The following is a 14,236-nucleotide window of genomic DNA, read 5'->3' on the forward strand; positions in this document are numbered from 1 at the left end:
TTGGCCAGAAGTGGAGGAACTACATAACCAATCACCATCACTGACTCTGTGTGTGTGTGTGTGTGTGTGTGTATGTGTTTGCGTCTGTTTGTGTGTGTGTGTGTGTTTGTTTGTGACTTTGTTTGTTTAGGGACTGACCATCCCAGCACTATTCCTTTGGCCTGAAGTTTATGGTCCAGTCCAGGGGGTATTAGCTATATATTAGTAGTAGGGAGAGAGGAGAGAACTGAGCTGACAGGTTTGATCCTCTGCATACAGGCCAGTGAAATGAAGGAGGTGATATGTAGCCTTGCCTGTCCCTCTGCCCTATTGAAAGCTCATCCCCATACCTTTTACTTCCAGTTCACTGCCCTCCCCAAATCCTGCTCCTTTATTCCACCCCAGCACATTCACTAGGGTCTTACATAACTCCAGTAAGATCCTAGATGCCCATAGTTGTTTATTTTGCTGGTCTCCCTGCAGTACTGGCAGCATCCATCACTCCTGATGGCAGCACAGAGCTACTGACATCCAATTGGAGGACAGCTTTGTGAGCCGGGGCTCCCTCCTGGAGGTTGAAGGAAACCCCACCTCTGTCTAATTAAAGGGCCGTCATCCAGAAAAATTGGCGCTGGGCGTACAGAGATGGGTGCATTTACTCAGAGGCCCACCCCAATGTATAAGCCAGCCCTAAAATGTGCAACCGGACTGAATGTTGCGATGCACTAACAATGTCCTGTTGTGGTATCCAATTACCAAACTTGACAATTAAAATGTTTACAGTTACCCGACATAATGCAGGCAAATCTCAGCCTATTCATTAAAGTCAGCATAAGCTGTTTGTTTAAGAGCACATTATAGATTAGACTGGGATTCGAACTGTCTATATCATCACAATCTCACAAGAATTCATTTCTGTTGCAAAGCTGTCACTGCAGCCCTGATTAAAGAGTCCCGGCAGAGAACAACAGGATGTGGGGACCACAACATAAACTGGATAGATTTACTTTCCTCTTGTCTGAGCAACCACAGGCTGCTTGTTTTTTCTGGCTTGTGAAAGGTTTGGCTTCTTCATTCTGTCTGTGTGCGTGTGTGTGTGAGACCAAGTGCATGTCTACACATTAAGTCTTGGCGAGAAGGCAGAAGCTGGCTGCATTGTTTAAAAAGCTAAGTTGATGAAAAAAAAAAGAAAGACTGGCTTCAAGCTGTAGCATGGATGCACTTTGGCTGCGGAGTGACCTGGAATTTTACTTTAAAACTTTGTTGATTGCTCAGTTGATACGCTGAAAGCTCCCTCCCACCCTGTTTCTATCCTCATTCACATTTGGCTTTCATCTGCATGTTCAAGATTTGTAAATCTAGTCATGTTGTTGCTGATTTGTGAAAAGACTTCTGTTTGCAAGATGTGGACACTTTTTTTTGAGGGGATTTAAGTAAACTTTAACAATTAAGGGGACATTGCATCCTTTGTAAAAACTTCAGAAAGGCAGGCAATTGTCGCAACTTTGAACAGAAATGTTTTAAAATTTGATCAGAGCATTTAATTTGAAGAAAATAATGCACTTATATAGTTCTGGAGTTGGCTATTTTGCAATTCTGTCTGCGAAAGGGAAAGCAAGTTATTAAATTTAATCATTATTTTGTGTGTGATATTGTTCCTTCACTATGGTATAATGGAACAAAATGATGGTTATATTAAGGTTGAAACCATTCAAATAAATATGGACAAATTTAGCCTGCGTGTGGAGTGTTAGAAAGGATGCTGCCTCTTCAAAATGATTTTGGAATCTGCAGTTACAAATCTCTCTTTTTTTCGAGCACTTTGTCGATGCAGTGATGATTCTAAACAGTCGGTAATCAAATCAAGTGACTTACTGTTTGAATGGAACTGGGAACATGGTGTTAAGAACAGTGTGCACTCAGTGAGGGTGCTTTATACACTCAGTGAAACCTAAACATGTGGCCCAGCTCCTTCATTCGTTGCCTGAGTCCTCCTTTGCCCACAAGCTCCATTCAATGGTTTTGCACAACTTGGGTTTTTTTTTTGCCAGCTTAGTTTAGTTCCCTCCATCAGACCACCTTGCAACCTCTTCAGAAAAACATCTAACATCCAGGATTGCTCTGTAATCTCCAGTAAATGAAGATTAATCTTCCGGACAAAAAGCGGCTGTGAGCAAAAGCTGAGGAGAACATTTTTCATTTTTTTTAAATGATACATTTTTCATTTACTTTCACTATCAGATAGAGATACAGGGGAAGGATTTTGCTGGCTGAAAATCAGAATTAATCCAATTGTATAACAAAGAGGCTGTTTTTCTTCCCCGAATTAGCCAGAGGAAGAGGTGACATCCAGAGACAGAATTGACAAGTCTAACGTCCAGCTAATGCTGTTTGTGAAACTTTGCTGTGAGCAAACTGAAATTTGTGAAAGGTGGTATATAGCGGCAGATTTCTTCATTTGTCCTTCTCTATTTTCCTTCCTTCCATCCCCTACATTACATCCCCATGGCCACAGAACCTTTCATTGGTGCTCCAGTGAACTGGACAACTCTGTCTGTCTCCAAAAGGATTGTTAAGGACCATCAGTGCATCCGGGGATTGGGGGAAGGGGGAGGGTAGAATGTGGCAAAGATTTGGTGTTATTCTGAATCCACCCGCCTTAGGGTTGGTTCATTTGTGTTGTCTTTCTTTTTCCCTCCTCTTAGTCGTGTCAAGATTCATACCCGTCCCAACTACTCCTGCTGCGACCACCACCTTAACTACCATAACTACCACAACCGCTACAACCAGCGTTGCTCCCCCGACTGTCACCATCACTGAGACAGCCCAACCAGCCGTCACGGGCACCCATGTTTATGGTATCAAATCTTTCCTGGTTCTTCTAAGATTTCTAACTGTGATGAGCATAAAGAGCCACTGGGTTATTGGCACAGAAACAAATTGGTTGTGTCTTTAAATGATAAAAATCTTTTTTTTGGCATTTGGTGTTGTCCACAGCTAATCGAGATGGAGCAATGTGGAACAGGGTTGTGTCATGGAATAAATGCACTGTAATATGCTGTTTTGAAAAGTTTATTGTTTAATGTTACAGAAATATATTTCTGGGGTTTTTGCTTTCTGTGTCAACACCAATTAAGTGCCATCACTACCACCAGACATACCCAATTGTACAAGGGTTGTACAAAGGTACATGGTTAATACTCTGGTTTAGTGTTACCTTTATCACCGCACTGTCCAGCAAAGACAAGGTAATGTTAACCGACTTTTGATTAACTCTGTGCTTCAAGTATATAAAATATCCTTGTTCGTGATTTTGAGTTTTACAGCTTGTTGAGGATCTTCACCATTGGTTGCACAGTCTTGGGCAGGTTGCTGGAAAGGGGCCTCTGAATCATTTTAAAGATTTTTTCATTCTTTATCGTCTCCAGGTCACCTTTGCCTCCCAGGGAAATGTATTTCTGTGCTGGTTTGAGCTGGAGCAAAGCCAGGGAATTCTGTTTCCTTCCTGTCAGGGGTTCCCTAAACCGGGGAAAGATAAACTGTGGAATTTACTCCACCGTAGCCATGGCAACACTTGCCCATGCCAGCTAACCCGCCAGCTGGACTGTGAGATGTATATATTTGTATATATTTAATCTGCAGTTCACTCTGGCTGGTTGAAAGCAATTGGAGCAGTTTGACTGCGGGTGTGATTAACCACATCCCCACTCTCACACTATCAAATTCACCAAAGATCCTCAGAGAGCACCTTCCAAACCCATGACCACTTCCATCTAGACGGACAAAGGCAGCAGGTAAATGCCAACACCATTCCCTGCAAGTTCCCCTTCAAACCACTCACCATCCTGACTTCAAAATAAATCACTGTTCCTTCAATGTCACTGGGTTAAAATCCTGGAATTCCCTCTCTAACAGCATTGTGGGTTTATCTACACTACGTGGACTGCACCTTCTCAAGGGACAATGAGGGATCGGCAATAAATAGTAACCAGCCAGTGATGCCTATGCACCTTGTATGTGAATAAATTAAAGCTCCCCTTATGGTGTAGGCCATGTAGAATGGCCATAATAATCAAACTGATTGAACCTAAACTCTCAGAACTCGCATAACGTCCTCACTTTGGGAGTGCAGATCTTTTGATAACCCATCAGTTGTTGCTGGTTATGGGATGGGGTCCGACTTTTTGGTGATTCACAGTTGCTTATACAGCAAGCTGGTTCGGGAGGATCCAACACCTTTATGTTGACAGCAACTGCCTGTCTTCTGCAGAGTTTATGGTACTGAGTCTGCCTGTGATTTGGATTGAATACCCCTTTAAATCTCTAGATATACTTGACTACAGAGCAGTTCAGAAACTCTAAAGTAAAACCAACTTTTGTTTTGGGCAACAGGATGTTTTGTTTTCTATTTGTCCATGGGGTGAAGGCATCACCTGCTGGGTTGGCATTTATTAACCATCCACAATTACCCAGAGTTCAATCACATTGCTGTGGAACTGGAGTCACGTGTAGAATCATACAACCCATATACATTGGAATCTCGGTTATCTGAATTTTGGATTATCCAAACCAGATTGCAAGGTCCCGATGCTTGGCTAAACTATGCTATCCGGCATTCGATTATCCGGCATTGAATTATCCAAACCAAAATACTCCCCGCCCGTGCCCTTTGGACATTCGAGGTTCCTCTGTAGAGTGGAAAGAGGCCATGTGGCCCATCAGGTCTATACCCACCCTCTGAGGAGCATCCCACCCAGACCCACCCCATCCCTGAAACCTTGCATGGCTAACCCACCTAGCCTGCGTATCCTTGGACACTGTGGGAAATTTATCATGTACTATCATCTAACCTGTACATCTTTGGACTGTGGGAGGAATCCTGCACTGACATGGGGAGAACGTGCAAATTCCACTCAGACAGTCACCCGAGGGTGGAATCGAACCTGTCGCTGTGAGACAGCAGTGCTAACCGCTGAGCCACAGAGTTGACCAGCTACAAATGACATATTTCCTTCCCTAAAGGACACTAGTGAACCAGATGGGTTTTTACAATGATCAGCATTGATCACTATGAGGACCGCTTTTTATTCCAGATTTTTATTGAATTCAGACTTCCCCCTAGCAAAGTGGGATTCAAACCCATATCCCGAGAACATTAGAAACAAAAACAGAAATTGCTAGAAAAGCTCTGCGGATCTGGCAGATTCTGTGGAGAGAAATCAGAGCTAACACTTCAGGTCCAGTAACCCTTCCTCAGAATTTTCCCTAGCACATTAACCTGGAGTTCCAGATTACTAATCAAGTGACATGACCACTATGCCACCACCTTCCTATTTCCCCCTTGGAAATTCTGCCATCTGTGAGGAAATATTCCAATGTTCTTCTGTGTCTCAGTATCTGTCCCAGCTCTTCTGTCATTAAAGAGAGGTTGCGATCGGAAGACACACCAGCAAATCTCTTTGCCATGCTCTGTGTGGTTGTGAGTGTGGCAGATGATAGTCTAGGCTAATCCAATTGTCAATGCAATGTGTTTGCTAATTACCATTGAAAATACAGTGAGGTATTAGCTTAATATCATGGATCATGGAATGATTGGTCAGCTGGGGTAATATGGCTTTGAGTGTTTTATAACTTTTCTTCTCTTTTTTAACAGTTAATTTATACCATGATTTCTTCCACTCGCAGTTACTCTGTATTGTTTAACTGTTTTCTTTTTGCTTTCAGATATGATATTATATTAATTTGATATTAATGACAATGTCCAGGGGATGCAACAATCTGTATTGTTCATGTACCTTGCTAGCTGGGATTGTCCCTAATTTCAGCTTTCCAGTTCTGTTACTGTGTTTTAATTGGACTAATTTACTCACACACAGCGCTCTATTCTATGCAATTACACCCACTGTGAATGCTTCAACTCAATAAAATGAGTAACAGACATTTGCTGATTTATTTCTCAGGGGGAAATGTCCTGACCAATCAGAGTCAGCCTATCTGGGTATCTGGCAGTTAACTGTCAATCAAAATTAATGAGTGCATTCACCATGGCAATTCCTCTCCCAGTCAGACACCACTTACCAGTCAATCAGCAATCTCCTCTAATGTAGTACGAATGTTAGTTTTCCCCTTGAATTTATATTCTTGTGAATTGTCCTGATGAATGCAAGACAAAAATATCTGACAAGAAGTGTCATATTTCAGCAATAATTGAATTTAATGATGGAATCATTGAAAGACCATATCAAGTCCATTCAGCCCATTGAAACTATCCCTGTGCTAGCCCTGCTTCTTCCATCATCGTAAGTGTAAGAGCTCATTCCCTCTGTTCAACCACACCACCCTCTTCCTTATTCAACATATTTATCGCACTGTCCTCCAGAATGGACAACAGAGACTGGGGATACCTATAGCATAAAAAAAACACCTTAAAACAATTTTAGAGAAAATGTCTTAGAAGTGAATGTTTCTGGCAACGTTGTCATTTATTGTCCTCCCAGATTTATCTCTTCAAAGGTGCTGGCAAGCCAACTTCTCAAACCACACTAAATTGTGTAAAATCCAAGCTGATGTTATTACTGGACAATCAGATCTCAGACTGAAATCTGGCTTGATCGATCATGTTTTGTCTTTGATTATTTAATGAGATTGTCTTGCACTGAAATGCAAGCACACAATACTGCATATCTTGCTTTCACAATAATATAAAAGTTTATTACACAAAAGCAAAGATAAAATAAAGTGAACCAATTCATTTATAAAAAACACAATTTGAAAGATTCCAAAGCATACATTAAAAGTACAATATTCCATCTAGACAAACAGCACTCCTTTACAGTTCTGAGACATCAGAGAGAATTCCCCTTCTCTACCATATCTATAGGTTTGACTTAATTGCTGCTTCCAATTCTCTGTCTTGAGAGTTTGATGGCCTCTTCCCTGAATATTTACACAGCTGAGCTTAGACTTTCTCAGCTTCAAATAACCTCATAAATGTTCTTACCAAACACTTCTGTTCAAACAAAAATGCTTGTAATTTCCTAACTTTTCATAATTAACTAATTTTTCCAGGAAACATTTATACAGGTAACTTCAACCTGAAGTTGAAAGCAAACTGAAAGCAAAACCATATCCAGCTATATGTGTTTCCCTGAGCAAAAAACAATCTGTTATTCATTCTCTAACTGAAAGCAAGCTAATGATCTCCAATGTTTAATTTGTTCACTCATAATCATTGTAATGAGTCTTGATACAATTGATTGGCTCACTAGCTACTTCCAGGGTTAGTGAAGAGTTGTCTGTTCTGAACAGCCAGAATATAATGTGATATTATTCCTAAAAGCATAACCATACCTTGAATCCTTATGTGAATTCCATCTCATTTATTTTATAGAGTTATTGGTACCTTGTGCCCTCAACTAATGTTTAAAGCCACTGTAAGACAAAATAAAGGAAAGAGCAGTTAAAATCGCAGAAGAATGATTACCTCATGGAACAGTTGAGTGTTGACCTGCTGACTTAATACTCAGCAATGTACTTGTGAGGAAAGCTAGAAAGATCTGAAGATTATTAACTCTGTCTCAAAACCACATTGTAGAAGTTCCTGGCAAGCCCAGCATAATTGTTTATCCTAAATTATCATGGAGATGCCTTACAACTGAATGGGTTCCGAGGCCACTTCAGGGAGTATCTGTAAGCCAGACTAGTTGATGCTGTGAAGGGATTAGTGACTCCTAGGGTTTTAATGGTGGTTTTTGCGGGGCAGAACATTGTGGAGAGTGAACTGTATTGTCTCTTTACTGGAAGGGCAATTGCATATTGTATCAATCGGGCATTTAGTTAACCAATAGCATGCCTTTCCATTTGGCGGGAGTGGGGAGGGGCATCACTGTCCTTCCTGCCAAAACCTAGCGGCCAGTCAAAGCTCTTCTGTATACTCAGCAGTGCCACTAGGAGGGCAGTGGCTGATGCCAGTGCTACACAGTCCCAAGGGCTTCGGATCAAGGAGGGGCCCAGGCACAGATGAGTGATGGCAGGAAAGGGGTTATGGGCTGGTTGTCGTGGGTGATGGCAGCAACAGCAGGGGAGAGGGGTTGTGTGGCTCTCAGCTGCCAGCCCACATCCACACCGCACCCCCCCCCCGCGCCCCCCGCAACCGTGGCTGCCTCGATTACAGCTGAGGGCCTTTGCACAAGAAATTCCCAGCTACTAACAACCCACTCACATCGCAGGATAAGTATGGTGCTACGGATATGGAGGCAGAAAGGTGATGTGGTCCCCACCTGATCCAATGATTCCTGTGACTAAAACATGCCACAGGTGAGGGCAGAAGATTCCACGCTTCTTGATGGATGAATACCTTGAATGAAAATAACAGTCACTGTGTAGGGCTGCTCTCCCATTCAAGAGATATGTGGATGCTGGTGGTTTAACCTGAGGGTCACCACACCTCAGTCAAGGGGAGAGGTTGGGAAGGAGACTCATGATAATCTCAGCCAATGCAGAACTGAGCGCACATTACAGGAGTCACTCTGGTTTACAAATCCAGCCAACTAAGCTAACTGACCACATTGAATATCAGTTCCTTGGGTGTCATATTGGGATTTGAATTCCTATCGAAGAACATTTAGCTGGGCTTTTCAGACATCTATCCCAGTAACATTACAGCTACGCTACCATTTGCTCAAAACTATTTCATATCTTACAACAGCATTTGTTTGTCCTGTTTCTAACCTTCAACCTGTGTGCAGTTGGAGGAATGACATTTTAAGCAAGGTATCAAACCCTTGGACAGGTGCAGAGAATATTTACTAACTTGATACCTGTAACGTATAAAGACTGTAGAAGCCAAGGTTTGGAACAATGCAGATTAGAGAGAAATTTAATAAATGTGTGTGACAGTGGGAGAGACACCTGTTTAGCTGTGTGATGGGAAGCATTTGGAGCCTCTATCGTCACTGTCAATAGCTCCAGGTAAAAATGTGCATTGCTAAAGCAATGTAGACTCTCTGCATGAGCTGTAACACACTACATGGCCCTTTGTGGTTGAATGCTTGAAATACATGGCCAAAGATGTAGGCATGTATCAGTCTTCATTGCTGTTTGAGTGGTGTTTGTTCTGGAGTAAGCTGTGGCGGAATTGGATTGCACTGGAAAGGATGTCCAGTGTGTGAGGGTGGTGGGGACTGATGATTGTTGCATCCCCTGTTCTATCGCTGCCGGCCTCCCAGTAACTTTCTTTCTGATGCCTGTTTAGTGGAAGCTCTCGGTAGGATATGGAATCTCACTACGTCAGCAGGAAATGACTCCGTCAATATCACATGGAGTCACACCTTCCCAAGGGAAATGGCACAGTTTACAGTTGAATACATTCACAGTAAGCACCAATAAGATGTTGAGGTTCACACCAGGTGAGGGGAGGAGTAGGACGGGGCGTTGAAACAGATTCAGGAGAGGATTACCAGGTTAAGGATAGAAGTGAAGGTTGTGCTGGAGGGCAGGAGACTGAAGGGGAAAATGGTCTTTTGGAAGGAGGAGAAGGGACTTTCTGTGGAAGGGGGTGTGCTGAACTGGGGCACTGTGTCTATGAAGCTCTGAAGTTATCAACAGGGGGCGGTACAGTGGCTCAGTGGTTAGCACTGCTGCCCCACAGTATCAGAGACCCAGGTTCGATTCCACCCTCGGGTGACTGTCTGTGTGGAGTTTGCGCATTCTCCCCGTGTCTGCATGGGCTTCCTCTAGGTGCTCCGGTTTCCTCCCACAGCCCAACGATATGCAGGTTAGGTGGATTGGCCATGCTAAATCACCCCATAGTGTCCAGGGATGTGTAGGTTAGATGCATTAGTCAGGAGTAATGTAAAGTATCAGGGTAGGGAAATGGGTCTGGATGGGTTACTGTTTTGAGGGTTGGTCTGGACTTGTTGGGCCAAATGGCCTATTTCCACACTGTAGGGATTCTATGATTCCATGAACTCTTGCATCAGAAAACATGATACCTGCCTCTACATCCATTGTGTAGCTGAGGTCAGGGGTCAGAAGAAGGATATTGTTCATCCAGAGAGGTGCGAGAGGTTTTCCTCTTCTCTTCATACTCCATTGATTGTCTTCATCTGCGGTTGAGGGGTGGGGGGAGGAGGGGCCTAATTTTCATTCAGAATTTCACAGTCAGAGTGCTCCCTCTGTAAAGGTGAGGGTGGGCTGTTCCCTGAGGTCAGGGTTGCTGGGGTTAGTGAGGGGGCATAGTTGGTAATAAGCGGTGACATTGCAAGGGAGAACAGGACCAAGACAGTTGTGGGACTGGTGCAAGAAGGGATCACCGGGAATGTAGGAGATACTAGATAGGAGGCATTTGATGGAGGGGCTGGCAGAAGTCGACTCAGCAGAGGATTATTTGAGAGAATAGGAGGTTGGAAAAGGCTAAGAAAAGAGTAAGGCTAGAAGTGAGAGTTACACTGTAGTGAGGGGGGTGGGAGACTGAAGGGGAGAAGGGTCTCTTGGGAGGAGGAGAAGGGAGTAGAAATCTGTGGGGAGGTGATGCTGGGGAAGGCGGTGTTTGAATGGAGTGCAGTGTCTGTAGAGCTCTGAAACGATTGATTACATTTGCGTCAATAAGCCCAGCGTCCACATGTGTACGCTTGTTAGAGTTCAAGCCCAGAGCAAGTGTGCCCTCCCAACCCTTTCTCCAATCAGAGGCTTCCACCCCCCCACCCCTCTCAGGATAACAGTCTCCCTCTCATCTGGGCCTTTTGCTGCTTCCTTCTCATGTATGTCCAGCAGTGAAGTGCCAACTGGCCAGGGAGGGTCAGGGTGAGACTGTGGATGTGAAGACCATTCGGGCTAGTATCTGGCTCCCTTGGGCTTCCATGGAGTGTCAGCTTTCCCAAATCCACAATGTGGTCCGTCTGGAAAGAGATGGTTTCTCCACTCCCACATCCGACCACAGGAAGGGAGTGCGACACGAGATGGATTCAGACGGTCTTGCCCCAGGGTCCTCCCGGGTGAGAGCCACCACGCTCATCTGTTTTTCATTCGGCACTAACTGGAGGACAAGTTTACACTCTCCGCCGTATGTGGCAGACACGAGTTTTGGGAGATCTTGCAAACAACCCCTCCATTCCTCTCCACTCCAACCTTCACCACCCTCCCTCACACAAGAAACCATCCTCCCCCCCTTCAAACTGGCTGGTGTGTTACACTGGTGTGTCACAATGCGTGTTGCTCCCCTGGGCTGTTGCAGAGTAAATGGAGCTTGACTATGCCTCTTGTCCCATTATACCTGAGCACTGCCGCCCAAGACGCTGATATATTGGTTGGGTCATCGTGTTCCTTGCTGCCTGAGCTCATCTCCAAAAGGTTGACCCGAATTCTTGTCTACCTCATAAACCTCCCACAGGTAACGGCACGGTGAAGCAAGAGCACATCCAAACGGGTCAGAACTCTGTCCGGCTTCTGGGTCTAGCTCCTGGGACTCTGTACAAACTCAGGGTGTTTTCCACCCTGTTCCCGACAGTTACCAGCAATACCAGCACCATTGAGACCAGCCCAGGTGAGGCTGGAGTGCAACTCCAGATGCATGTCAGTTTTTCCCTCCGACTGCACCTTATATTTTTTGAGCTGCTGGCGCTGTAAAGCATGGGAACTGAGTCAAGCCGAGTCAGCCATTAATCCACAAAGTTTGCATGTTCTTGCACTTAGTTGATTGTGCATGGCCTCTTGGTGTTTTTTTTTTAACTACAAAGCATTGTCCATCGCCTGCTACTGAATGTCATTGGGCTGTTTAGAGTTACAGTCCATGCAATGGTGTCATTGTAGAGGCCTCAGCTAGGCAGGCAGCCCATTCATGAAGCTGTTGGACTTGTGAATGGGATCTGTACAGAATGATGCATAGATGGGCTGAAAGGTCTTTGTTTATGTTGTGACACCTAGAGTTCTGTGCATGTGGTTCCCATCACCTGAGCCTCTGTAACTGGAATGTCACCTGAGCCTTGGGTTGTGTTTGCAGTCAAGGCTGCGTCGTCAGTTGGTGGGATCACCAGGAGATCCACCTCGAGATGACATGGGTTGATCCTGGTTCTTGGGAGGAATCTTTCCTCCAAAGGCAGAGTAGCCCCGACCTCCCCCCCCCCCCTCCCCCCCACGCCCCCGAATGCTTCAGCAATGTCTCTCTCTCCTTAACACGTGATTTAGACTGAAATGAAGATTTCCCTGTTCCACACCAGGAGATAATACTCACCACTTACTAGTAGCCAAACCGGGGTGGGGTGTGGCTGCTGCCTCATTGTGTACCAGGTCCCCTGGTAAATGCTACTGTGGGAGAAACATTCCTTTCAGTGACTTAGTTCCTGAGCAATGTTGCTGCTGTTCTCTAGTTGGAAGAATGAAAATCTAGTGTGTTCCCCAGTGTTAGTTTTGGATTTTTTGTACTTAGAATGCGACTTCATGCGAGGCTGTTGTTTGCTGTGCATGTGTTATGCATGCATCATCTGTGAGTGTGTGTGTGTGTGTGTGTGTGTGTGTGTGTGTGAGAGTGTGTGTGTGTGTGTGTATGTGTGTGTGTGTGTACACATTTCTGGGGCTGCAGATTGCTGTTGTTGGTCATTACCCCCTACATTTGACACCACGTCCCCAAACCCCCCACACTGTCTTGCTGCAAAAAAAAAACCTTGTTTGTGTACTGCATGTTTTTGTAATGCAACTCCCCCATTGTCCAGCTAGGGTTGCCAATCACGTTGGATGTTCTGCTCGAGGTTTCATTACATGATTTTCTGATCTGATCTGCTTTGTGATGTCAAACAGTCACTGCCTCACACTCCCACCATCACTATTTCTCAAATTTAACAGATTTTCTTTGTAAAGGCACACTGCATTTGTTCATGCCGCTGTGTTTTTAATGGAGCTTTGAAGTACACAGCCATATTCAAGAGAGTTACTTGAGGTTTCAGGACAGAACAATTCTGGAGGGCTGGCAACCCTAGTTCTAGTTTGGCCTAGCTGTAAGGCTGTAGTAGTAAGTAGAGTGGATTTTTTCTTGATTGTATGTTTTATTGAGATATGTCTCAGGATTAAACTTAAAAATATAAGCCATAATTATTAAGTTAGCCTGGAGCAGTGTTGTGTAGAGGAATAAGATGGTGCTATTTTCTGGGTCTGCAGATTGGAAAAAGCAAAAATGGCCTTTAGTAGAGTGATATGCTCTTCTTGTCAGGTGCGGAAGTTTAGGGAGAGTTTACTTGTTACTGAGGATTATACCTTCAATAAATGCCGTTAGTTGCGAATTCTATCAGATCAAATGGATCTGTTGGAGCGACAATTAGAGGTAATGAGGAATTCACAAGAGCAAGGGGGTATGATGGATGGCAGTTAATCGAGGGGAGAAAAGTCGCAGATACAGTCATATAGATAGGTTAACACTAGGGAAGGTAAGAGTGGTAGGCAGGTAGTGCAGGAGTCTGCTGTGGCTATCTCCATTTCAAACAGGTATGCTGTGATGGAAAATGTAGGGGATGATGGATTCTCAGGGGAATGTAGCACAAACAGCCAAGTTTCTGATATTGAGACTGGCTCTAAGGCAATGAGGGGTACGTCGGGTTCCAAGAGATCAATTATGTTAGGGGACTTTCTAGTCCGAGGCACAGACAGACGTTTCTGTGGCCAGCAGCAAAAAATCAGAATGGTGTGTTGTTTCCCTGGTGCCAGGATCAAGGATGTCTCAGAGAGGGTACAGAATGTTCTCAAGGGGAGAGGGACCAGCAAGAGGTCATTGTCCACATTGGAACCAACAACATAGGAAGGGAAAAGGTTGAGATTCTGAAGGGAGATTACAGAGAGTTAGGCAGGAATTTAAAAAGGAGGCCCTTGAGAGTAGTAATATCTGGATTACTCCCAGTGCTACGAGCAAGTGAGGGCAAGGAATAGGAGGACAGAGCAGATGAATGCATGGCTGAGGAGCTGGTGTATGGGAGAAGGATTCACATTGTTTGATTATTAGAAGCTCTTTTGGGGTAGAAGTGACCTGTACAAGAAGGACGGATTGCACCTAACTTGGAAGGGGACTAATATACTGGCAGGGAAATTTGCTAGAACTGCTCAGGAGTATTTAAACTAGCAAGGTGGGGGGGGGGACCCAGGGAGATAGTGAGGAAAGAGATCAATCTGAGACTGGTACAGTTGAGAAACAGTCAGGGCAGACAAAGCAGAGAACAAGGTAGGACTAATAAATTAAACTGCATTTATTTCAATGCAAGGGGCCTAACAGGGAAGG

At 44.4% G+C, this 14,236-nt stretch overlaps 1 protein-coding gene across 17 annotated transcripts in view; it reads left to right on the forward strand.

Moving 5' to 3' along the window:
* Positions 1 to 14,236, forward strand: part of nfasca (neurofascin homolog (chicken) a) — a 300,495-nt gene that overhangs the window by 267,116 nt on the left and 19,143 nt on the right. For 11 of the 17 annotated variants that reach the window (XM_043716460.1, XM_043716466.1, XM_043716467.1 and 8 more), the window contains 3 exons: positions 2,685 to 2,837; positions 9,233 to 9,352; positions 11,369 to 11,521. The exons of 4 other annotated variants lie outside the window; for them this stretch is intronic. In XM_043716460.1, coding sequence (XP_043572395.1) covers positions 2,685 to 2,837; positions 9,233 to 9,352; positions 11,369 to 11,521 — 426 coding nt within the window. The remainder of the gene's footprint in view (positions 1 to 2,684; positions 2,838 to 9,232; positions 9,353 to 11,368; positions 11,522 to 14,236) is intronic. 2 more of the 17 variants (XM_043716471.1, XM_043716472.1) reach the window with 2 other exon arrangements.

The sequence above is a fragment of the Chiloscyllium plagiosum genome, chromosome 26, assembly GCF_004010195.1.
Source record: "Chiloscyllium plagiosum isolate BGI_BamShark_2017 chromosome 26, ASM401019v2, whole genome shotgun sequence".
NCBI classification, from domain to species: Eukaryota; Metazoa; Chordata; class Chondrichthyes; order Orectolobiformes; family Hemiscylliidae; genus Chiloscyllium; species Chiloscyllium plagiosum.